Here is a 23,381-nt window from a genome sequence, read left to right as displayed (position 1 = left end):
CAGCTCAACCTGGAGCTGGGCTGCCGGGAGTCGCCGCGACGGCATGGGCTGCAGCCCCTGTGGCAGTGGGTTGCCATGGGCTACTGTATGTAGCCAGCAGCCAGCAGCCAGCGTGAGCGGCCAGCAGCCACTGTGAGTGGCCGTCCAGAGGCCGGCGACTGATGTGCCTCGCCCGGGAAGAGCGCAATGATGGTGCCAACTTGGGCCAGTGAAGCAACGTCCTCCACAGCCAGACTGAAGAACAAAACGACAGCAACTTGTCTGTTCCCCTTCCCCCAATTCCCCAGTGCTGTTCCCATCCCCCCAATTAAAAAAAAATCTTTAAAAAAAAAAAGATGCTTTCTAATTTTCCTAGTGATTTTCTTTTCTTTGACCCTTTTGTTATTTAGAAGTGCGTAAATTTCCACATATTTGTGATTTTCACAAATTTCTTTTTGTTATTGATTTCTTTCTTCACTCTATTGTGGTAGGAAAATGTACTTTGTATGATTTCAATCCTTTTAAATCTATTGAGGCCTGCTTTGCGACTTAGCATATGGTCTGTCCTGGAGAAAGTTTCTTGAACACTTTAGAAAAAAATGTGTATTATGCTGTTGTTGGAGGCAGCATTCTACAGCTGTTAGGATGCTTTATTTTTTTTTTAATTTTTAAAAATTTATTTTTTAGTTATAGTTCACATTCAACACTATTTTATATTAGTTTCAGGTGTACAATGTAGTGGTTAGGTATTGGTATATTTTATGCAGTGATCCCCTGGTTAGTCTATTGCCCACCTGGCCCTATACATAGTTATTGCAACAGTATTGGTTGTATTCTCTATGCTGTACTTTACATCACTGTGACTACTATGTAACCACCAATTTGTACTCCTTAATCCCTTTGCCTTTTGCACCCAGCTCCCGAACCCCACCTCCCCTTTGGCAACCATCAAATGCAGATTTTTAGGCTATGCTCCCAGAGATTGATTCTTCTGTCCCAGGGACTGGAATTTGTATCGTTAAGTTTCCCACATCTTTCCTGTGCAGTATCAGCACCCATTACCCACGGCCACAGAGCCCCACGCGTCCTCCACTTCTGGTTTCCTTTCACTTAATTATTGCATGCGAGAAACAGTGGTGGTGTCATCCATTGCTCTGACAGACTTCTACTGCTCTAGTCTTTTTTGCAGGTCAGCGGAAATGCGAATCTGTGTTCTCAGGCTTGGCTTTTGGCTCATTCTGCCTGGGCCGTGCTGCAGTGAGATTGAGTCATTTGGGCATCACGTGGTTCGCGGCCAGAAAATGGCAGGCTCTGGGGAGGATTCGCGGGCGCTCTTCGGAGCTGGCGTTCGCGCGGCGCTGGAGGCCTGGCCGGCCTTGCAGGTGAGTGGAGCCGGGGCCGGGATAAAGGTTAGGGCCTGGGGCACAATAGGAGTTGCTCGGGCGAGGTGCCTGCGGCTCGGCTGGGCAGCATAACCGGCGAATCCCTACGCCACCCCAGGCCGGTTCCCGGGCTGACGTGGTGGACTTGGGTCTGTGTTCACAGATCGCTGTGGAGAATAGCTTCGGGGGCGTGCACAGCCGGGAGAAGGCCGAGTGGCTGGGAGGTGCCGTGGAGGAGTACTTCTTCCGCAATGGTGAGTGCATATGAGGCGATGCAACCTGTGTGTTGGAGAGTGTGGAGGGGGCGAGAAGGAGGCCCACAGTGGAGAGCCCGCACTTCCTTTTGCGCAATTGAGGGCTGGTACCTGACTGAGGGTGAGGTGGAGTGAAGACAAGCTTTGGAGTCAGAATTCTGAGTTCACATGCCTTACAGGCTTGTGCCATTGACTCATTGTATCACTCTGGACGAGTCATTTTACCTTCTTGAGACTCAGTTTCCTAATGTCTTATAAATGGTTATAAAAGTATCCACCCCAGCTGTGTCAAATAGAAATATAATGTGAGTCACATCATATACCTTAAAATTTTTCAGCAGCCACTTTCATAAAGTAAAAAGCAGATGAAATTAATGTTATTCAGCTCAATATATCTGAAATATTTCAACATGTGATCAGTATAAAACATTAATGAGATGTTTTAGATCCTTTTTACCATTAGGTTTTCAAAACCTGGTGGGTATTTTACAGTTTAACAAATCTCAGTTTGGCCTAGCCACATTTTAAGTGCTCAATAACGACATTTGGCTATTTGAACAGCAAAGATCTACACCTTTGATGTGTCTTGAGGGTCATATAAGAATAAGGGGCCCAGCACACGGCCTCTTGCCAGTATGATTTTGACAAAATTCTTCAGTTTTTTTGTTTTGGAGATGACATTAGGCAGAGACCTTTCTCTCAAGGAAGTTTACAATCTAATGGAGGATCCAGATAAGTAAATAGGCATCTACACACAGGGTGATAGGTTTTCTAATAAAGAGGAGCTTGGGTAACAGACTGGGGAGGAGGCTTCTTTTGGAAATTGTTAGGGGAGGTGGTGATTGGGCTGAGTCCTAAGGCATGAGGAGTTAACTAGGTGTGGGTAGGGAGAGCAACACTCAAATTCTGTGGTATGAGGAGATTGTGTCATATATTTGTAAAGAGGTAGTGTGCTCCATATTGGAGTAAGGAAGGATGTATGTGTCCTTGTGGGTGTGTGGAGGGCAGGAGTGGTAGAGAATGATGCTAGGGGGTGAGGAGGCTCCTGGAAAAAGGTAAGACGTGTAAGGCCTTACATGCCTTTGATTTTGTCCTTTAGGCCAGCATTTGTCAAAATGGATGCTATGAAAGACTTAGTTTTGTTAGAGGTTTGGTAAAGAAAACACTTCTCTAGTTAAATTATGTAAGCAAAGCTCTTTTCTTCAGCTATTACCTAAGAGTCACAATAATCCTTAACATAGTAAAGGCTTGGATAGGGATAGAAACCACTAGAAAAGCCTGTTCACCTTTGTTTTCCATTAGCTTTCTATGGATAGATTTCCTTTAAAACTCAGCAGGACAGTTATTTCCCAAAAGCAGAATATGAAACACTGCAGGTGAGAAAAATCCTTGGGGAGGTCCTAAGGTGAGCAAAATGGTAGGATTTGCTGGTTGGGAAGTTCAGAAAGTAATCAGTATGGAGCATGGACAGGAGAGAGAATGACTAAGGCTGTTTCTGTCTAGAACAGGGGTCGACAAACTGCGGCTCGTGAGCCACATGCGGCTCTTTGGGTACGTTCTGTCTCAAAGAGCCAATCCTGTCCCTCACAACAATTTAAAAATTATTCGAGATCCATAAATGTATTTTTACATAATCATCATTATGTGAATAATATTCTTGAAAAGTCTTATAAATGAAACTATGATAGTTTTATTTTCATTTTTACTTCACAGCCTGTGGCTCGTGAGCCAGTTTGCTGACTCCTGGTCTAGAAAATAATGAGACCCAAACTAGGGCAGTGGTGATAGTCATGGAAAAGAAGGGGTGGATTAGGGCCTTGGAGGTTGTATGGCTGTAGAGGGGAAAGGAAAAGGAGGCAAGTTTCTGGTTTGAGTCACTGGGTGGATTAAGTGCCTTTCACAGAACAGAGGAACCCTGGGATGAGAAGTAGGTTTGGAGGGTGAGTCTGGCTTTGGATATGGGGGGGTCTGAGGCACCTGTGAGACAAGTGGAACATAGTTTGGGTTGGAGACAGATTTAGGGGTTATTAGGTTAGAATGATAGGGAAAGCCAAGGGGGTGAATGAGCTCTCCCAGAGGGAAGAGAGTGTAAGGAGCTTTGTGGAAGACTTTCTTGAGTAATTCTCTAATTCAGAAGAGAATGAACCAATAAAGTTAACTGAAGCCCAGAGAGGAGGGCTTAGCCAAAGTCACACAATAGGGTGTTGATGTCAAGGCTATGATGATTTCATCATTGCAAGTACTTATATCCATTTCTTCTTACCTATCCTGTTAGTCTGTGGCCTCCTGTATCAGTGGAGAAACAGTTGTGAAGGGTCTCTCCATTTAAAAAAAAATGATGTTAAAACCTGGAATGCAGAGCACTGCAGCGAATAAAAGGCTCACTGTTTGGACCTTTACCCACCAACCAGATATGGACCCAGCAAGTAGGTATTGAAGAGTAGTAGGCAGGAGTGATGAAGTTGGCTTGTCTTTGACCAAAGGGTTCCTATCCTTTCCTACTTAGCTGACTTGGAGCTAGATGAGGTGGAGGACTTCCTTGGTGAGCTCATGTCGAACGAGTTTAATACAGTTGTGGAGGATGGGAGTCTTCCCCAGGTGAGCATATCGTGGACACAACTGCCATCTCCCTACCTGCAGTCTTTCTTCTCCCTAAGTGTCTATTTTAGGCCAAGACTCTTGGCTCTAACCATTCTTTTCTTAAGTCTTGCACAAAAACCTTTTATGACTCCCTATTGCCTAATGGAAAAAAGTTTAGTCTTCCTAGGCCTTTCCAAATCCTGCCTCTTCTATTTCTTTCCATACATGATTCTTAGCCTGGTATGTTCCTCACACCCATCCTAAGGGCAGTTTGGGCCAGGCACATTTCCACCCCTGCTCTGGTTAACATCACTCCCCCTGCTGGGATTGCCTTCCCTTTTACATCTTGTAGCTTTCAAAGCTAGTTCTAGTGCCTTCCCTGCTAGGAGGCCCTCTTTCAAAGCTTTAGGCCCTTACCTGAACCATTCATATGTAGTTCCTTCATTGGTGAACTCCTTTGGTAAGAAAAGAGCCCTGTTTTCTGGAAAATGCTAAACCCCTCCCCACATTTGCTGCAAACACGGGCTGGTTGTATTGTAGGTTCTCTAGAAAATCCAAGCTGGTTGAATGTTTTCTTGATAGGTGAGCCAGCAGCTGCAGACCATGTTCCAGTACTTCCAGAGGGGTGATGGGGCCGCTCTGAAGGAGATGGCCTCCCACTTCACCCGAAGAAAGTACAAGGTTAGAGCCACTGCACTTACGGCAGCCAGCGAGACATATAAGGATGATGCAGACAGCGTGGAGGAGATGGAGGTGAAGGGCTGCCCCTTTGGCAGGGAGATACAGATATTTTCAAATTTTTTGGAGATCAGCTAGCTTTACAGGGAAGAGATGGGGGTGGGTGGGTGGTGGTGGTATTATCCAGACAGGGCTGGGCACTTTCCTGTCACATAGCCAGTCCTTGCAAAGTTGGGAGGAGAGCCTGGGTGTCCAACCACCACAGCAAGGTGTTGCATTTAGCTCTCTTGTATTTCTCCTCCAGGTCACAGCTACAAATGATGGGGCAGCTACTGATGGAGTCTGCCCCCAGTTTCAACCCTCTGTTCCAGACTCCCAGACTATTAAGGAAGAGGATATAGTGGAGGATGGCTGGACCATTGTTCGGAGAAAGAAATGAGTGGGGCTGGAAATGGATTGGGCCCTTGTTGGTGGTTTTGAGATTCGCTTTCAAGGGTTGTGAACCTCTGAACTGGTTATCCCATCTCCACCCTCTCCCTATTCCCATCCAGCTCCCTCCAAGGGAAGAAGAGCCTTAGGGACCTTGGTCTTGGGGTGGCGGGACCTGGTTCACCACATCCCCTTGGGCCTTAAGTTACAGTCTGAGTGATGAGGCCTGGTTTCCCAGCACAGTGCTTCTTGGGTGCAGTCAGTATGAAGAGGGGAGGATGAGTGGGTGTGGGTATGGCTGGAGGAGAGACTAAATGCTGGTTGATGCTGGGCAGGTGGATTCGTGAAGGGAGCAGACCAGCAGAACCAATACTTGTGCTGGGTCAGGAAGGCTGAGATGATGAACAGGCAACTGGGGGAGAGATTACTTGATGGAATGAATGAAAGTAGCTGTGCTACCTCTCCCACTCCTCTCGCCCCCCACCTGTACACACACACAGAGTAGCTCTGTACTTCTGCCCAGAAATTGAAGCCTCCCGGAAACACTCCCTATTTGTAGTCCAGTCTCCAGCGCTGGGTTCCTTCAGGAAGTCTTAAGACCTTGGCAGGGTGGTCAACTTGGGGGACCTGGGCTTTGTTTTCTGTCTCCTCCAACCTCTTTCTAAACTCTTCATCCCATCCCATCCCATCCCATCCCATCCCAGGTATGAGGTTTAAGATCTCAATACCTTATTGTTTAATCTGTGGCTTGACCTCTAAGTAGCCTTGGATCAGCCTTCTGGGAACTGAGCTTCACAACTCAGCAAGGGAGCAGTTTCTGGGCCCACCCTTGCAGCCTGGTACTTAGGACAAATAGATGGACGAATGGAGCACAGCACTGCTGTGAACGTTTCTGTAAGCCTGAAATAAACTGTATTTTCTTTAAAAACAAAACAAAACAGAGTATCCATTGTTCTCCCACCCCCCTCCCATTCCCCTGTCCTGCCCGGTGGCCCTGCCATGGGTCTGGACGATAAAGTACTGGGTAGCCTTGGGACTGGGTAGAAGCCGTAAGCCATGGAGAGGCAGGAGGTCACCACCCCATGTAGCATCATACATTTGAAGACACTGGTTGAGGGGGCAGGGGTGGGCCAGGGCCATGGCAGAGCTGGCACTTGAATCCAGGTCTCCTGCCTCTGGTGCTTTGGGGGGTAATTGGGTGGAGGCAGGCTCTGTAGGGTATTGAGGAGATCGGGGTGGGGGGGTGGCCTAATTCAGGCAGGTCTAGTAACAGCTCCCACCCTCCCTGGGGACAGGGTTTAAAAAAATTAACATCACTGTAGGAATATTTCTTTTAAAAGCCCACATTTTGTGAAAAGATGAATTAAAAAAACCCAAGACCCAGCATTCTGGATTGAAAGTGCCCATGATGGGAATTCAAGTATTGACTGAGCTGGGAGGGAGGGGGTTGGGGCCCCCAATTGGACATGGGCAGCTAGTGGGGCAGGGGGCCCCAGTTCCCCCCCAACTCCCTAGGTCTTGTCTCGGGTCTGGGGGGCTTCGGAGGCTCCAGCAGTGGCTCCTGAAGCTGCCACCGGTGCTGCTTCCACCTCCCTGTCCTCAGACAGTGTGGGCCCTGGGCAGAACGTGTCCCCACGGCCTGCCCGGCCAAGTACGGCCATCCAGCGCTGCTGCAGCTCCTCTGTCTCGGGGCTGAAGTACCAGCTCAGGTGGCTTTGGGTGATCTTGAAGACGTGGCGTCTGTCAGGCCGCTCCCCTGCCTCAGGAGGCCCCACCTCAAAGCCAATAAGGGGAAGGCTGCGTTGGGCTTTCACATCCTAGGGAACAGGAACAGCTGGGGTCACCTTGGGACTGCGCTTCTCATTGGTTTTGCATCTGCTAAGCCCCTCCTTCCCTCCCCTCGCTCAAGAACCTTCCATGGCTCCGCTGATAGCAACAGGAAAATGTCTGACCTGGGGTTGGACACAGGGTGGGTTCTAATACCTGTTTGCTCCTGTACTCCAAACCAGCTGGGCTACTCTTTAGCATATATGTACCAAATAATGTCTTCAGGCCTTTGTCCAGGCTGTTGCCACCATCTGCATGTTCTTCCCCACTCCAAATTGGACCTAGCAGTGCCCCATCTCCACTCCCACTACCTCCAGAAAGCTAGCCCCCCAACTCACCCCATCTTTCCCTACATACAGTGGCCCACAATCCTTGTCTCACAAGGGTCGGGGTTCTGACTTCCACATAGGCTCACCCTATCCCCCATGGCCAAGGAGAGGTCAAGGACTGAAGGGGACGGGGGAAGCCTGGTTTTGCCAGGTGGCTGAAAGGACCCAAAGGAGTAGGATGCACACCTGAGGGGCTCCATAGATGTACAGCACCAAGGGTTCGTTCTCAGGGACCACAAACCATGCCTTGTGCCAGCCTTTCCCACCCTTCTCCATGTAGTGCAGGAAGCTGCAGATGATGCTGTTCTCCGCAGCCACCGATGCCTGTTTCTGTGGTTAGAGACATGGGGAGCATGAATCTTGATAGAAGGCCTAGCCTGGCTCCTCTGGGCTTCGGTACCACCTCAGTGCAGGGATTGCTATGCCCATACTTCAGAGGATCCTGAAGCTCACGTGGCAGGAATTATTTGCCCAATGCCCGCCAGTGAGTCAGGCCATGGCTGCTGCCTCTAAGAGTTGGTGGGAGGGGTTACATATAGCTCTCAGCAGGGACATCTAAATCCCAGGCATTCATTCTTCCACCAGTCCACTTATTCCTTGTCACTTACGCATTTCCACCTCACCTTTTTTCATCTTACATCACACATCCATTCTCTACACTCAACAAGACGCAACCTAGCATGGTTAAGGGGGTAGGGGAATGGGTAAGGCAGTCTGGCTCAGAATCCCAACTCTGGATGAAAATGTCGACTTGGAAGGAGAGTATATAGAGCTGTTTTAAGGATTAAATGAATTAATAGATGCAAAGCACTTAGAATAATGCCTGGCACAGAGTAAGCGTGATTTTAAGTGTTAAATAAGACAAATACCTTGATTTGGTTAAAAAACCCAAAATGTGCACGTGCCTAGGAAGCATAGGTGTTAGTGGTAATCTAGTGGGTAGAAGAAATAGGGTGTTTTTATTATTTTTGTTTATATTGTCTAGTTTTCTTTAGTGTACATATTCTACTTTGTAATTAAATAATATGTTAATTAAAAAACATGCAAGCTCTGCCACTCACTGGCTGTGTAACTTGGGCAAATAACCTCCTTGGGCCTCAGTTTCCTCATTTGAAAAAATAGGGATAGTAATAGCATGGATAGATTAGTTACTATAAGTATTAAAGGTCTAAAGCACTTAAATAAAAATTACTGGCTTTCATTCACTCTTGCATTCATTTTACTCACTCCAAGCCTGGGTCACATGTTCAGTGGATGAACACGGCACCCTGTGGTTTCAGAAATGCCCAGGCCTCAATCACACTGGGTAGGTGGCTGGAGCCCATTGATCGGTGTGGGAGGGTTAGTGGTTGTGGGCCTGGCTCTTACCTCTAGAATGGACCTCCGGCGCTGGGGTGTATGCTGGCTGCAGGCTGGGCTGCTCCCAGGAACCCCGTGCAAGGCCACGTAGCAGTCAGTGCACACACGGTTGGAGCGGTTGTTGTCATAGATGAGGCGGGCCCGGAATTCAGAGCACTTCCCACAAACCACCTGGAGTGGCAGGTTGGCAAGAGAAGCCTGATTCCAGCAGGCCTTCACTTTCAGTGCACCAACTCCCACAGCGGACTCAGCCTCTCATTTGGAGGGTACCCTCTCAAAAGCAGGCCTTCAGGCTGCCAGCCTGTCCCCTCCCTAGCTCTGCCCCTGCCTCCCAACACTCACATGCCCACAGGCCTTGCAGTGGTGCCTGCGCTTGGTGATGGAATTGAAGGGCTCCTGGCAGCGCATGCACATGGTAACTTCCTTCTCTCGGATGGGTGTAGGTGCCCGTTTCCCAAGATCCACGTTCTGGAGAGAAGGCCAGGTCCCAGGTCAGAGACAGCTACTCCCCAGCCCAGTCTACCCAGCCCTTGCCCTTCCCCAAAGCTTGGATCCTCACCGGGAGGCAGCAGACGCATTCAGAAGACCTGCCTCTGATTCCTGGCTCTGTCCCTACCTCACTGCTACTGAAGGCAAGTCACTTCTACTTTCCGGGCCTCCATTTCCCTAGTGATTTCTCTGCGGCCCTACCAACAGAAGACTGTGCTTCTGAAACCATGCACTGCCTCTCTGGTCTTTATTCTCTGGGACGAGGAGAGGAGCATCTCAAGGTACGGTGGGGACTTGGAGGCCTAGAAGGGGTCCCAGTGTAGAGAAAGGGAGTGGGGACTCTTACTGGAGAGTGAGGGGGTGTGTCTTCATCTTCCCTGTTTGTTGAGTTCAACAGTTTGAAGGTCTCCAGCGTCTGTTCATGCTTCAGGAGGGTGGAGTTGATGGCCTGGGGAGGCGGTGTAAGAAATGAGGGGTCAGATCGCCTCACAACCCACCTATTTCCACCCTTACCTCACCTTCTTATAACCTAGCCTGGAGTCAGAAAAGTTGCTTCTAGGCATAACTCTGCCCCTTGCAAGGTGTATACACTTGAGCAAGCCTCTTCCCAAATCCAGGTCTCAGTTCTAATATTTGTGAAATGGGAGAGGGGGATCAGTGGCTGAAAAACCCCAGAAGGCCTTCCTAGCTACTGTCTGGACTTAGGGTTTTACAGGGCTTCACTCACGGGGTTACACTCCCAGAGGAGCCAGCTCTCTAAAGTAAGAATTTGTGAGTTTCTGCTTAACCTCTGGACCTCAGTCGGCTTATCTGTAAGATGAGGATGGTCAAGTTTGTTGTCCAGGCTCATTCTAGTCAGATGTGAGCTTTAGAGGAGAGTCCGCCAACCCCTAGGAGACCTGTTAATACTCCTCCAGCCCCCTACCACAAAGCCTTTTTGAATGTTACCTGGACCCAGTCTTTCTTCTCCTCCTCAGTCCTTGGGGGCAAAAAAGAAAGATGTTGGGTTAGGCAGGCCAGCCAAAAGCAATTGGAGCGGTAAAGAGCAGGTGTTTTGGAGTTGGATAGACATGGGTTTGACTATCTGTTCCTTAATTATTACTCATGTGACCTTAGGCAAGTCATTTAACCTATCTGAGTCTATGTACTCGATAGTTACTAATACCTTCCAGACCCTGTGCTAGGAACTTGAGCCTCAGAGAGGACCCCACCCTCAAGGAACTCACTGAGGGGCTGGGGAGGGGGTAGACAGGGACAATACAGGGGGATCAGTGCTGTGACAGAGTGAAAATAGGGCTGAGGAGCCCAGAAGAGGAATCCTGCCCCAGCCTGGAGTTTAGGTGGGGGCTGCTAAGGAAGGGTTTCCTCAAGATGCTAGGCTTCAGGTAGACGGATATGGGTGAAGTGTATGTAAGAGTATGGAACATACAAGGAACCATAAATAGTTCCCTGTTGCTGGAATGTCGGTTTGATAAAGGAAGGCAGTTTATTTTTCTTCACTGGTAAAATGGAGATAATCATCAGTCTGGGTTGTTCTGAGCAGTAACTGAAGTGACATGTGAAGTGCCCAGCACAATTCCCGGTATACTAGATGCTAGTGTGAATTTTCCCTTCCCTTTGCCTCCCTTCCCTTTCCTTCTCCTGTCTGCCCTGCAGTTTCCAAGGCCTCTGCCCTGGACGCAGCCCCATCAAGTGCTCACTAGAGATAGGACCCAGCCTCTTAGCTGATTCCCTCCCGGCCTCTTCTAATCCCCTTCCACATCCACGCTCCAGACATCAAAAGTATTTTTCTAGTATAAAAGCTGACTACATCCTTAGAACCACTTCATGAAAAATTAAGGATGTAAGTCAATATTTAGCTACAAGAATGTCCATTGCAATGCTATTTATTGTAGTGAAAAATTGGAAGCAGCCTGCATGTCTGACAACAGGGGATCAGGTACAAAAAAAGAAAAGAAATAATGGTACATCACTACTGCCAGATAACTTAAATGAGGTACAAACCTGTTTATAATATGTTAAGTGAAAACAACATATATAACATACACATGGCATTCCATTTTTGTTTAAAAATATGAATGTTTACATTTGTCAAAACTCATCCACGGTACACGTAAGACCTGTGCGTTTCATTGTCTGAAAATTTTGCAAGAAAAGGAGGGGACCTTAAAGAAATATTCAATTTTAGTTAATGATATGCACACCAAAGTCTTTAGGAGTAAGGTATTGCAATGTCTACAACTGACTTTGAAAAGCATTTAAAACATCAGATGGATTGGTGGGTGGATAAAAGGATAGATTTGTGATAAAGTAAATATAGCACAATGTTAACACTTGTAGAATATATATGGTGGGTTTATGGGTGCTCGCTGTACAATTCTTTAAACTTTTCCATTTTAGTTTTAATTTTTCATAATACAGAAAGAAAACTGTGTGTATGCACACACATGCAAATAGAGGAAAGGCCTGAAGGGTTCTGCCAACACATCAGCACTGGTTCTCACTAGGTGGTACAGTTCTAGGGAATTTTACTTTATTCTGATTGCATTCTTTTTTAAAATTAATTTTTATTTATACTTTCTAATTTCTTTGCAGTAAAACATACTGAATTGATTTTTAAGAGCCACAATAGTGTTTTTTTTGGCAATGCATGCTGAAGTATATAGGGCTGAAGTGTCATGTCTAGAATTTACTTTAAAATGGTTCAGCAAAAGATATAAATGGCAAAATGTCAATAGCCATTTTCCTAAGTCAGTGGTTCTAAACCTTGTTGCACACATTAAAATCACGTGGGGAGCTTTTAAAACTCCCCATGTTCAGGTTACACCCTACAAATTAAATCAAAGTCTCTGGGGGTGGGTCCCAGACATCAGTTTTAAAAGCTCCCCAGCTGATTCCTGTGTCACCAAGGTTGAGAAGTGGTGGGCATATGGGTGTTTCTTGTATTTCTACTTTTCTCAATATTTGAAAATTTTCATTAAAGTATATATTTTTAAAAAGCAGTAAAAGCAATTGCAAAGCAGACCCTCAATGCCTTCCTTCTGCCACTAGGAGGAAACCCTACACTGCTCAGCTCACCCTTCTGGGCTTAGCATCCCTCTGCAGCCCCCTCCCTCCATCCTCCCAGCAGACTACGTGTCCCAGTCACGTGGCTTGTCACTCAGGCTCTTCTGACGCCTGACTGGGCCCCACACCTGCCCTGCCCCGGATGTGCCAGTCGGCTTTGTTCTCTCTTTCCCGGGAGGCGGCCGATCTCCAGGACGCTGTTTCCCAGAGCTTTCAACACCCTCTAGCCCACATTCACCTCTCCCATCATCATGCAGTCCCAGCAATGAGGGTTCTGACTCTCATTTCTCACTTCCTTCTAGCTTGTCAGAAGCAGATCATCTAGCCATGTGCATGCACCCATTCTCTGGCCCTGACTGTGACCCCTTGATAGCCTATCTCCTGGGCCCTCAGAAGGCAGCATGAGCTCCAATCCCAGCTCTGCTCCTTTCTAGCTGTGGGATCTTGGGCAAGGTGCATAACTCTTCTGTGCCTCAGTTTCCTCATCTGTAAAATGGGGGTGATGGTAACAGCTACTTCAAGTGTTGTTTTAGGATTGAACTAGTCAATTTACACTTAGATTGTTTAAGTTAACATTAACTTAAAGCAGTGCCTGGCATAAGAGCAAGTCTTCATTAAATGTGAGATATTGTTATAATCATCCAAGTAGAAGATGGATATAAAAGAAGCCCTTTGTTAAATGGCTGGGCATTATTTTTTAAAAATTTGTAACGAAAAATTTCAAGCAGACAATATAGCACAAGAACATTAAATATGTACCAACAACTATATAGATGCCAAATTTTAAAATATTGTCATATTTACTTCATATATGTATACATTAATATACATATTTTATATGTGTATATATGTGTATGTGTATGTATTTTTTAGTTGATAAACCAATTAACAATAAATTACAGATATCATGATACTAAATCGTCAGCATGCATCATCAGAAAACAAGGCCATTCTCCTCTATAACCACTATACCATGATCATACCTAAGGAAGTTAGGAGTAATTCCCCAACAGCTAGTGCTCAATTCACATTTAGACTTTCCCTGTTGTCTCACAAATATCTTTTAGGGCTGTTTTTCTCCAACCAGCCTTGCATCATGGATCAAGCACTGCATTTGGTATTTCTCTTAGATCTCTGAATCTACAATAAATTATTTGTGTTGTTGTTATTCATGTTTAGATTAATATCTCATTCTTCCCTCTCCTCTAACAAAACCCACCAGAAGAGCAAGCCCGCATCTTTGGGGAAAGGTGTCCACCCTTTCTCTGGAACAGTCTCTCCCTAGGAAGGTAGCCTGTTACTTGGCACTAGACCTAGAATGCCTCAGCATATCTGAGAAGGTATAGGTGAGGGCAAGTACCTGGCCTGTAGCTCCAGGGAGCGCTGCTTTCCTGACACCAGGAAGGTCCGAGGCAGATTGAGGTTGGAGCTTTCCTTGAGCTGAATGGAGAAAGGCTTTGTGAGGCCTCCTGAGTTCCACAGGGCCCTCATCCTCTGTACAGTGCATGTACAGACTTGGGGTCAAGGTCAGAACATTTTGTTACAACCTCCCAGCCCCAAGGCCCCACTCCAGGTCCCCATTTCCCACCTCCTGGTGCTTACCTCCATGCCATCTACATCAATGCGTGCCCGCACGCTAAACTTCTGGCCAAGGAGCCGCAGCCTGGGCACGCAGTAAAGGAGGCGGTCATTGAACTAGGAAGGAAAAGGTTTGGGATGTGTGTGCAGAGGACCCAGGAGGGGTGTGGCCCAGCTCCCTACCCTTATAGGACTCCTGGAGCTTTATTACTGGGGACTTGAGGGAATAGATGGAGAAAACAGCCCAGATTGGGCAAACAGGTTGCAAGGAAAGAGCCTAGGCATGGGAGTCATTCCCTAGTTGGGGGTGGCCTTGGGCAAGTCACTTCTTTCTGGGTTACATCATCGGTAAAGTGGAGGGAAAAAGATTCCTAGTGTAGGTAGTGAAAGTACAATGGAGTTAATGGAGGAAAGCACGGCTAGCAAGTGTCGTCTTGAGTGAGTACCAGGTCAACCTTCGGGGACATGGCCCACCCGCAACCCCACACTTGGCACTTACTAATATGAGGTATCGGTCTTGAGTGGTCCCATTCTTCGCTGACAGCTTAAGGATGTGGCCTTCTTTTATGAGTTCTTTAGTGGGGCTGACAATGTCTTCCTCTCCTCCTAGCAGCTCATATACTTTCAGCAGCTTGTGCATTCGCTCCTGGCAGGAGACAGTGAGCAAAAGGCGGGGTTGGGGTGCCAGCCTCACTCAGATGGCCACAAGTTGCAAGCCCAGAACAGAGACACCACAGGTGGGTGGCCAAGGAAGGACAGGACTAGAAGGGCTACTCACCATTTTGCGGATGGCAGCGTTTGAGTGCTCTGCTGCTGTGGCTATCAGCTCCAGAGACTCTGTGGGCAGAGTGTGAAGTTTGATGGGGGCCTAGCAGAGAAGAAGCTCTTGGGGGCTTCTTTGCTTCCTGAATACTTCCACCTGGCCTGATCACATCCTCCCCATCCCAGAAAGCATCAGCCTCAAAGATGTCCATAGCAACATCACAAAATCAGAAACTGTCTCAATGCCACAATAGCAGAATCATAACAGTCTGTGGGATGGATCTGGAGAGTCAGTGTTTTGGGCTCAGGCCAGAAGTCTCAGTCTGAGGGACAGTAAACGGAGGAATTAATCTAAGGTGCTCAGTTTGACAATACCCATCTATAGAATGGTGGCCAAGGAAACCAAACTGTGAGGCTCTTTTGGGGGAATCTCGCTCTGGGACCTCAGGCTGAGGGCTCTGACGGGTAACCCAGTCTGAGAGCTTAGGCTGGGGAGACCCTTGTGGAGGCCCAGTCTGGGGATATTAGTTTGGAAAAACCAGTGTGGGGGATCTATAACTTCGACGTCAGACTGGGCACAGCCTGAGGGCTTGGGTTAGAGATGGCAGCCCTTGGGAATCAGTGTGGAAGGCTTTTTCTAGAGTTTTAGGTTATGTAGCTCATCCTGGCACCTCAGTGGGGGCTCTCATTCAGAGAGCGGAATATGGTACTTACTCTACAGATGTCTATCTGTAGAGCTCAGTTATCAAACTTTTTAGGGTTCTAGCTCTTTCTAGAGGTTCAGGCTTGGTAGCAAAGTACCCCATCAGTTGGGGTAGAGGGGGCTCAGTTTGAGAAGCGGATACAACTGTGGCTTCTAGGACCCCACACTTTCCTGGTTTCCCTGCTACCTTTAGGGCTGCTCCTTCTAAGCCTCCTTTGCTGATTCTACCTCCCTCAGCTTTGTCCTTGGCCCTATTTTCTTCTCCATTTACACTCCCTCCCTTGGTGTTCATGTCCAGCCTCATGTCCAGCTGTGCATTCTTTCTATGTGTCAGTGACATCCAGATCTCTCCCTGGGATTCTAGGCTCATCTAACTGCATCACTTTGAATAAGTCCAAAATTAAACTCCAAAGCTCATCTCAGGAACCATCACCACCCGCGAAAATTCTGCAAAGTTGTTCTCGACTCTCTCCCAAGCCCCACACCCCTTCCACCCTAGTTCTTTCCGTGCTACTTCCAAATACAGTTGACCCTTGAACAACAGTGGTTTGAACTGTACAGTCCACTTAGACACAGATTTTACTCAATAAATAGTATAAATATATTTTCTCTTTCTTTAGGCTATGAGTAATTAAGTTTTGGGGAAGTCAAGTTATACGCAGATTTTCAACTGACGGGGGGGGGGGGGGGCGTTGGCGCCTCTAACCTCCACATTGTTCAACAGTCAACTGTATAATAAATATATCCTGAATCCAACCATTTCTCACTATTACCATACTCATCCAAGCCAACTTTTCTTACTTAAATTATTGCAAAAGACTTCTAACTGGTATCTCGGTTCTCTCTCTTGCTCCCCAAGTAATCCTGATCAAAACCTCATGGCTAACCACTGCACTCAGAATAAAATCCATCTGCTTATCTCTGCCTTCAATGTCTTTCTCTTCTCTCCAATACTACTTCTACCATTCTGCCCTCACATGTCATGCTCAGGTCATACTGGCCCTCTTGTTAGTCCTGAGATAAGCGAGCTGCCACCCCCTTCGCCGAACCTCCCCCTTAGGAACTCTGCACCTGCTGTTGCCTCTGCCTGGAACATGTCCCTCCCCAATCTGCACGTGGCTCCTTTCTTGTTATTCAGGTTTGATTCAAATATTTTCTATTGGGTTGTCGGAGAAGTCATGACATATTTTTTTCTATGTTTTTCATTGCAAAAATGTGTCATGACTTTTCTGACAACCCAATATTTAGATAGGCCACCCAATCTAGAGAAGGCCCCCCAGTCACTGTCACAGCACCCTTTTATTCTCTGAATTACATGTAACACCTATATAATCATCTCCTGTATATTTATTACAGTAAGTCCTCACTTAACATTGTCGATTGGTTCTTGGAACTGCAGAAAAACAACGCATAATGAAACCAATTTAATATAGGCTAACTGATATAAAAAGAGTTAAGTTCCTATGGCATCTCATCAATGTTCTAATGAAACGATGTTGAAGGAAATGATGTTATTTGAGGATCTGCTGTACTTTTGTTTATTGTCTATCTTCCAGACTAGAATATATGCTCCCTGAGATTAAGGACCTTGTCTGTCTTGTTCACCTCCATATCCCCTGTGCCTAGGACAATGCACAGAACACCGAGGTGCTCAGTAAATGTTACGTGAATGAAGGAATGAATGGAAATAACAGTCTGGAGAAAAGGTGGGGAAACTTTGGGGAGCACTTCTTGGGCTGTGACCCTGTAGGGTAGGTCTCATACTGGAGGAATCAGAATTAAACACTTTCTAGTGGTTCAGTGTGTGAGGACTCGGTCTGGAGAGGCGGTATCTCAGCCTAGAGAACTAAATCTGGGAAGCAGAAAATATGGGGTTGAGTCTGGGGTGCTCAGTTCTGGAGGGGTAATTCTGTGGGGCTCTGATCAGACTGGAGCCTTGTTTTGGGAGTTTCACTCTGGGTTGTGGCTGGCAGACACAGAGGGGAGATCTAAATGTGGAGGATGGACTATCAGGGGCTTGATGAGACAAATCTTGTGGGGAGCTCATCTGTGGAGATTCAGTAAAGAGGGCTCAGCCTAAGGGGCTCAGTCCCTGGGGGTTTATGCTCAGTGTCACTTGGGACTTAGGACAACTTCATTTGAGGACAGATCTAGGGGTCAGCTTTGGGGTCTCAGCCTAGGAAACAGGTGGCTCCCTTTAGGGGATCATTCTGGGCATGGGATCCCAGTTGAAAACTTCAGACTTGGGGACTCCTGAGTGTTCTGTCTGGTTCCTGAGGCAGAGATCTCAACCTGAAGCTTCATCCTGGGGTCTCACTCCAGAGCAACCCCTTTTAGTTCGGAGATCCTATTCTGGGATCTCAATTATGCGGCAATGGAAGGCTGACCCTGTGAGCTATGTCTTGGCGGGGGACAGGGCACAGGTGTGTACACTCACTTTGGGCATCCTTGCTGTCCGGGGAGCCATGGGGCAGCTTTAACAGATAGTCCTTGAGAAGCAGCTCATAGCGGGGGATGCGCTGCACGGGCTCCAGCATGTGGTGCTGCAACGTCAGGTTGCCACAGGCTTCTTCCTTCTGTGACAGGCAGAGGCCGAGGGCTCAGGTCTGGCCACAGACCCTGCACTGGGTCCCTGTAGACCACTCCTCCACAGTTCTGCCCCATCCAGCTTTGCTGCTTACCTGCACCTCATGGATGATCACTTTAAACTGGGTGGAGCGCTCTGTCCAGGTGTTGACCAGCTCTACAGCCCGGTCAAAGTTCTTCACATACTCGCCGTACATTTTGAGGAAGGGTGCCAGCTTCTGGAGGATGTCTCCGATGCGTGGATAGCGGTCCCTGGGGTGGAAGCCAGGGCTGACATGGTCTTATGGATCTTTGTCCCCCAAGTTCCCCCACCCGCAGGCAGGTTGCTTTCATCTCAGTCTTGGAAATCTACTTCTCACCTAGTCTGCTCCTTTGGAAATTCTGCCTATATTATAGGTCAATTAGGCCAAGAGGCACAGCGTGATCTGAGACCATGGCCTGGGATATCACCCCCCTCCCCAACTGCCCTGCTCAAGTACCAGGAATAACGTGTCCTGGAATACTTGCCCTGACCTCGATGCAAGGGCCACTTAATACACTGGTTATTAATTCTGCACCCGGTCTTGTGCTGGGTGACTCTGGGGACACAAATGACTCACACTTAGTTGAGGCCTGAGAGGGTCACTGTCTGGTAGGGGAGGCAAAGTGACCAGGCCTGTTCGAACTCCTCAGTAGTCTCAATCGGCTGGGGGACACACAGGACCAGGCTCGGTCCAGCCCTCAGGGGTCACAGTCAATTGGGGAGATGTAGGAAGTGGCTTCATGCCAGCCTTCTCTGGTCACAGTCTGGTGAGGGGGACACACTTTATCCTGTGGGTGTGGGGAGTGTGGGGATGATTTTAAGCAGGAAGTGACATGGTCTAACTATTGTTCAAAGACCACTATGGCAGGTGGTGTAGACGCTAAAGGATGGATTGGAAGAGGAGAGCCTGGAGGCCAGGAGACCGCCTGTCAACCCTGTCCTTCTACCTCAGGCCTCAACTCAGGTATATACCTCCTCCCTGAATCCTTCTCTAACCCCCAGGCTAGGTTTGGTCCATTTGCCTGGATTCCCATAGCCTCCCCCTCTCAGCTCTGCAATAGCACTGATAAAAAAATAACAGCTCACATTCATTGAGTACTTATTATATACCAGGTTCTGTTTTAAGCTCTCTACATGTATTGACTCATTCAAATCCTTAAAACAACCCTACAAGATAGGTTATTATTATTACCCCCATTCAGAGAGAGGAAACTGAAGCACAGTAATTTAAGAAACTTGTTCAACGTCACAAAGCTACAAGTGGCAGAACTGGAATTTGAACCTAGCCAATTTGGCTCTTACCCTCATACTTTTAAGGTTTTGCTATTCATATTAGACTGGCAGGGCCTAGAAGGCAGAACTTGGGCCTGATTCTTTTTGTGACAGGTGGTAGGTGAGAGGAAAGGGCAAGCAGGAATGAACTCTCCTGCACACATCTGGCCTGGGCTCGACAGGCAAGTGCACCAGAGGGTGGGCGAGTCTAGTTCTGGGGCCCCTCACCATTCCTCCATGCGCTTCTCTAGCTCAGGCAGCAGGAACTGCTGGTGGAAGCAATAGATCGAGCAGATGTTAGAGAAGATGCCGTGGACAACATCGGCCGGGAAAGAACTGCGGTTCCGAGCTTCTTCCAGCAGCCGGGCACAGAACACCTGTGGGGCAGGGCAAGAGTGCTCAGCTCAGCTGGGCCTGGGGCTCGGCTGGGGAAGGGGCAGCTTACAGGCAAGGACAGTGTTTGTGGGCAGCTCTGTGGACCTTTGGGATCAGCATGGTCTTGAGACTGAGGAGAGAGGGAACGGAGTTAGGCTTATATGTGGGGTTGGATTTCAGGTTGTCATGGTTAGGACCTGGAAGTAGGCACTGGAATAATGAGGAGTCAGGATCAGGCTAAGGTCAGAATTAGATTCAGGATCAGAGACAAGGTTAGACTTAGATCCATTCATTTAGCAAATATTTTTGAGTGCCTACTGTGTGCCAGGAAGTGAAGAAAGCAGAGGAAAATCCCTACCCTTTGGGATTCTAGTGGATTTGGGGTCAGTGTTAGAATGAGATTCAAGGTCTAGTTTACAGCCAGGGGTAAACTCAGGATCTGGGTCGGGGTTGCAGTCAGGTCTGGTGTACCCACCCAGGGTTAGAAATGAGGGTTGGAACAAAGATCAAGTTTGGGTCATAATCAGAGTTGGCTTCAGGGACAGATGTGGGTCAAGGTCAGAGAGGAGCCTTACCCCATCTAGATTCTGGCCCCAATGGTAGGGCTGGGCTTAGGCCCTATCACTTTCTCGTTGGCAACCACCTACCAGGTCCTAGGGTCCCGGGACCCCTGAAGGGCCATTCACCTGATCCAGGAGATGGAGCCTGGAAACATAGGCCTTCTCAGTTTGCAGGAGCTCATTGGCAATGTGGAACACCTTCTGTTGCACGGTCAACTGGAAAGGAGAAGAGGCAACCGTTGATCTATCCTCTTGTACCCTAACACTTCCCTAAGCCCTCAGAATTCTCAAAACAGCTCAAATGCTACTCTAAACCTAATGCCACTGGGAGATAACCCTACCTGCCATCCCTAGACCCATAATCCCCTCATCTTTATCCCTGACTCCCCAGTGTATCATAAAGGCCACCCCTCAATTCTGATGCCATGCACTCCCTCACTCGGACACTCTTCCCAGCCATCTGTTCTCTCTATTCATTCAGCATAGTGCAGTGGTTAGGCATGTGGGCTGGGAAGTCCGACTTCCTGGGTTCAAATCCTAGCTCTGCCATTCATTAGCTTGCATAAATTGTGTGACTGCTCTTTATTTAAGTCTCATCATCTACACATACAGATAATAATAGGACCCAAGTCCATTTATAATTGAGACAATTAAATGATTTACTGTAAATAAAACAGCACATTACAGATTAAGTAAACTATAGCTATTTATTCACCCACTCAGTTCACTGTCAGCAAAGGCTTGCTGAGTACCTGAGGTGGGAAGAAAACACAAAAGTCTAAAAATGTATAAAACTCATTGCCTGTTGGCCCAGTATGCTATTCATTGGACACACATTTGCTGAGTCCCTGGCCTCGGCTCCCACATTTGAGCTGGGTCTTTCTGGAGGAGCAGGCATTCTGGCTGTGACCTAAGGATGCCTTTGGAAGCAGTATTAGGCTGCTGGGGCCCAGAAAGGGATTCCTGCTGCTGAGCGCCTTCATCCCCACAATCTCAGGTCCCTGGTGGGTTCTAGCTCTTGTGCCTCCAGAGACAACTGTGGAGGAGTCTCTCTGGACGTGAGAGACTTTCCATTTCACAAATAAGGAAACTGAGGCTTGTGGTGGGGGAGTGGAGACTTGCCCCATGTCACACAGCTACTGAGTCATGGGATTTTCCAGCTAGAACAGGACTTTAAAGATCCCCAACCAAGATGCCCATCATCAAGATGCAAAAAACTGAGGTCGAGCTAGTGGTTCTCTGATGAGGGTAGAACAACATTCCAAGTGGGCATCTGGAACTGCGCATGGTCATTTTGGTAAGTACAGTGATGGGGTGGGGCAGGGGTTGCTACTCATATTTAGTACCAGTAGACCAGGGAAGCCCAATATCCAAAGTGGAAACATGCTATGTTTCAGGAAATACTGAGACAGGGGAAGAACCAAGTGGAACAGCCAGGCTCCTGGTTTCTCCCCATGGTCCTGCCACCAGTGAACACGGGTCAGTACCTCCACAGACTCCTGTCTCTCCATCGGGGGCACTGGGATTTCTCTGTCCTTCTCATCCTCCTCCTCGTCATCTTCCTCCTCCAGGTCACTATCAACCTCCTGGGAGCTGGGCCGGTGGGGGTCGGCCAAAGCAACAGGGACACTGGCCAGGGCAGGGGGCCCAGGGCAGAGGCTGTGGCTGGGGGGCCCGTCATCACTGACGAAGCAGGTCTCCTCGCTGTTGGATGGTGAGCTGATGCTGTCAATGCCGCTGTCTCGGTTGGGCACCTTCTCGCCGTCCCGGGGCCCAGGAGCCAATAGGAACAGGCAGCGGGAGGCCTCACCCTCAGGGAGCTGGGGCACTGGTGGTTGCGGGGGTGGCTGTGGCAACATGGCTGGCTCTGTGGGACCTGGGCTGGGGCCAGGGGCTGGCCTATCCGAGGCGACAATCACAGGCTCTCTGAGGTGGGTGGTGGACACACATGGAGGCAGGGTGTGAGCTTGACTAAGAGGCCTGTCTTATAACTGTCCTTCCTGCCCCAGGCCCACCCTCATCCCCACAGGGTCTCCCAGGGACCAGACTCACCTTTCAAATTTCTCAATCAGTGAGGATACTGCTGCAGAACTGGGGCTGACCTCTGCTCTGGGGGCCAGGCCCTTGGCCACTCGAGGGTCTGCAGGCAGTGGTCGTGATGGTGGAGGGGGGATGGGCTCAGGTGGAGGGGGCATCCGGGGATTCTGCAGGTAGCTGGGCTTCGGGGGGACTGGAGAGACGGACATAGAAGAGAGAGGGGAGACCCCAATGAGCTGGGTTTGGATGTGGCTGGGGGAGTGGAGGCCACAAGCCCCTCCACAAACTCCCAGTCTACACCTTTGCCTGAGGTAGGCACAGAGCAGGCCTGAGGTGAAACAGCAGTATGTACCCACTAGTCCCAGGCCACAGCCCTCTGCTCCTAGACGATGGTGCTTCCTATTCTTCTAACAGGCCCTCTCCTCTGCCACTAGCCAACCTTTCCCTTCCTCTGTCCCCTCTCCTAGGCCACTTATCTGCCCCTCTCTGGAACCACTTACCCTGTGGCTTTGGGCCTGGTGCCCGCTTCAGTGGCGAAGGCCGCTGGCTGGGGGCTTCAGTGGGGGGCCCAGGGTCTGAGCGAAGCCGCTGGGGACCTTCTGGATGAGGCTCAAGGCTCTGGCCAGGGTCAAGGGATAAACTTTTAACCAGGATCCGATTTCCCTGATGCATCCCTGCAGAAAGGGAGAAACTGGATGTGACGTGACTGACGTTACTACAAAGGGGGCTGGGGAGTAGCAAGTCTTAGCAGGTTATCTGGGGTTTCGAATTTCTCTGAGCCCCTTCCCTGGCCATAGTACTTTTCTGAGAAGCCCCTAACCCAGCCCACCGATGGGCAGCCAGGCCCAGCGCTGTGGCTGGCCATTTTCATCAATAGACAAGAGTTGTTTGTGATCAATACATTGATTCCTTGTATGTCAGCAGGCATTATTTACTTGGGACTTGAAGCCAGTGGAGGTGCGAGTGAGCACCGTATAGTTTGTGTATAGCCAAGTGGGTACGCTGAGCCTAAACCATTCTTCACCCTTTTTCTTAAGGTCCTGACGCTATGTGGACTTCCTTGTCTACAATTTTATATAGCTGAGTATGCTGGCAAATGACAAAATTGTATTTC

The 23,381-nt window shown here is 48.4% G+C and overlaps 2 protein-coding genes across 5 annotated transcripts in view; one reads left to right on the top strand and one right to left on the bottom strand.

Annotated features, from left to right (window-relative positions):
- Positions 1-1,246: 1,246 nt before the first annotated feature.
- TSR2 (TSR2 ribosome maturation factor) lies at positions 1,247-6,213 on the top strand. 2 transcript variants are annotated; one of them, XM_019669279.1, is made up of 5 exons: positions 1,247-1,361; positions 1,525-1,615; positions 4,122-4,213; positions 4,778-4,876; positions 5,178-6,213. In XM_019669279.1, the coding sequence occupies exons 1-5, from the start codon at positions 1,281-1,283 to the stop codon at positions 5,310-5,312; spliced, it is 498 nt and encodes a 165-aa protein (XP_019524824.1). In that variant the 5' UTR covers positions 1,247-1,280; the 3' UTR covers positions 5,313-6,213. The 2 variants fall into 2 exon arrangements, with proteins under 2 accessions (XP_019524824.1, XP_019524823.1); XM_019669278.1 differs by having other exon boundaries at positions 1,250-1,361; positions 4,778-4,948; positions 5,178-6,209.
- Positions 6,195-23,381, bottom strand: part of FGD1 (FYVE, RhoGEF and PH domain containing 1) — a 32,962-nt gene continuing 15,775 nt past the window's right edge. For 2 of the 3 annotated variants that reach the window (XM_019669276.1, XM_019669277.1), the window contains 17 exons: positions 22,768-22,941; positions 22,283-22,460; positions 21,718-22,156; positions 20,357-20,446; positions 19,524-19,672; positions 18,097-18,253; positions 17,853-17,991; positions 14,729-14,787; positions 14,450-14,596; positions 13,975-14,067; positions 13,733-13,812; positions 10,255-10,285; positions 9,653-9,754; positions 9,160-9,285; positions 8,827-8,988; positions 7,645-7,788; positions 6,368-7,119 (listed from right to left, as the gene is read on the bottom strand). In XM_019669276.1, the coding sequence (XP_019524821.1) occupies positions 6,814-7,119; positions 7,645-7,788; positions 8,827-8,988; positions 9,160-9,285; positions 9,653-9,754; positions 10,255-10,285; positions 13,733-13,812; positions 13,975-14,067; positions 14,450-14,596; positions 14,729-14,787; positions 17,853-17,991; positions 18,097-18,253; positions 19,524-19,672; positions 20,357-20,446; positions 21,718-22,156; positions 22,283-22,460; positions 22,768-22,939 (2,574 nt within the window). In that variant the 5' untranslated portion in view covers positions 22,940-22,941 and the 3' untranslated portion in view covers positions 6,368-6,813. Of the gene's footprint in view, positions 7,120-7,644; positions 7,789-8,826; positions 8,989-9,159; positions 9,286-9,652; positions 9,755-10,254; positions 10,286-13,732; positions 13,813-13,974; positions 14,068-14,449; positions 14,597-14,728; positions 14,788-17,852; positions 17,992-18,096; positions 18,254-19,523; positions 19,673-20,356; positions 20,447-21,717; positions 22,157-22,282; positions 22,461-22,767; positions 22,942-23,381 lie in introns of all 3 variants that reach the window. The other variant, XM_019669275.1, reaches the window with a different exon arrangement.

This window comes from Hipposideros armiger, unplaced genomic scaffold (genome assembly GCF_001890085.2).
Source record: "Hipposideros armiger isolate ML-2016 unplaced genomic scaffold, ASM189008v1 scaffold_551, whole genome shotgun sequence".
Lineage (NCBI taxonomy): Eukaryota > Metazoa > Chordata > Mammalia > Chiroptera > Hipposideridae > Hipposideros > Hipposideros armiger.
This window is presented reverse-complemented; position numbering and strand designations above follow the sequence as displayed.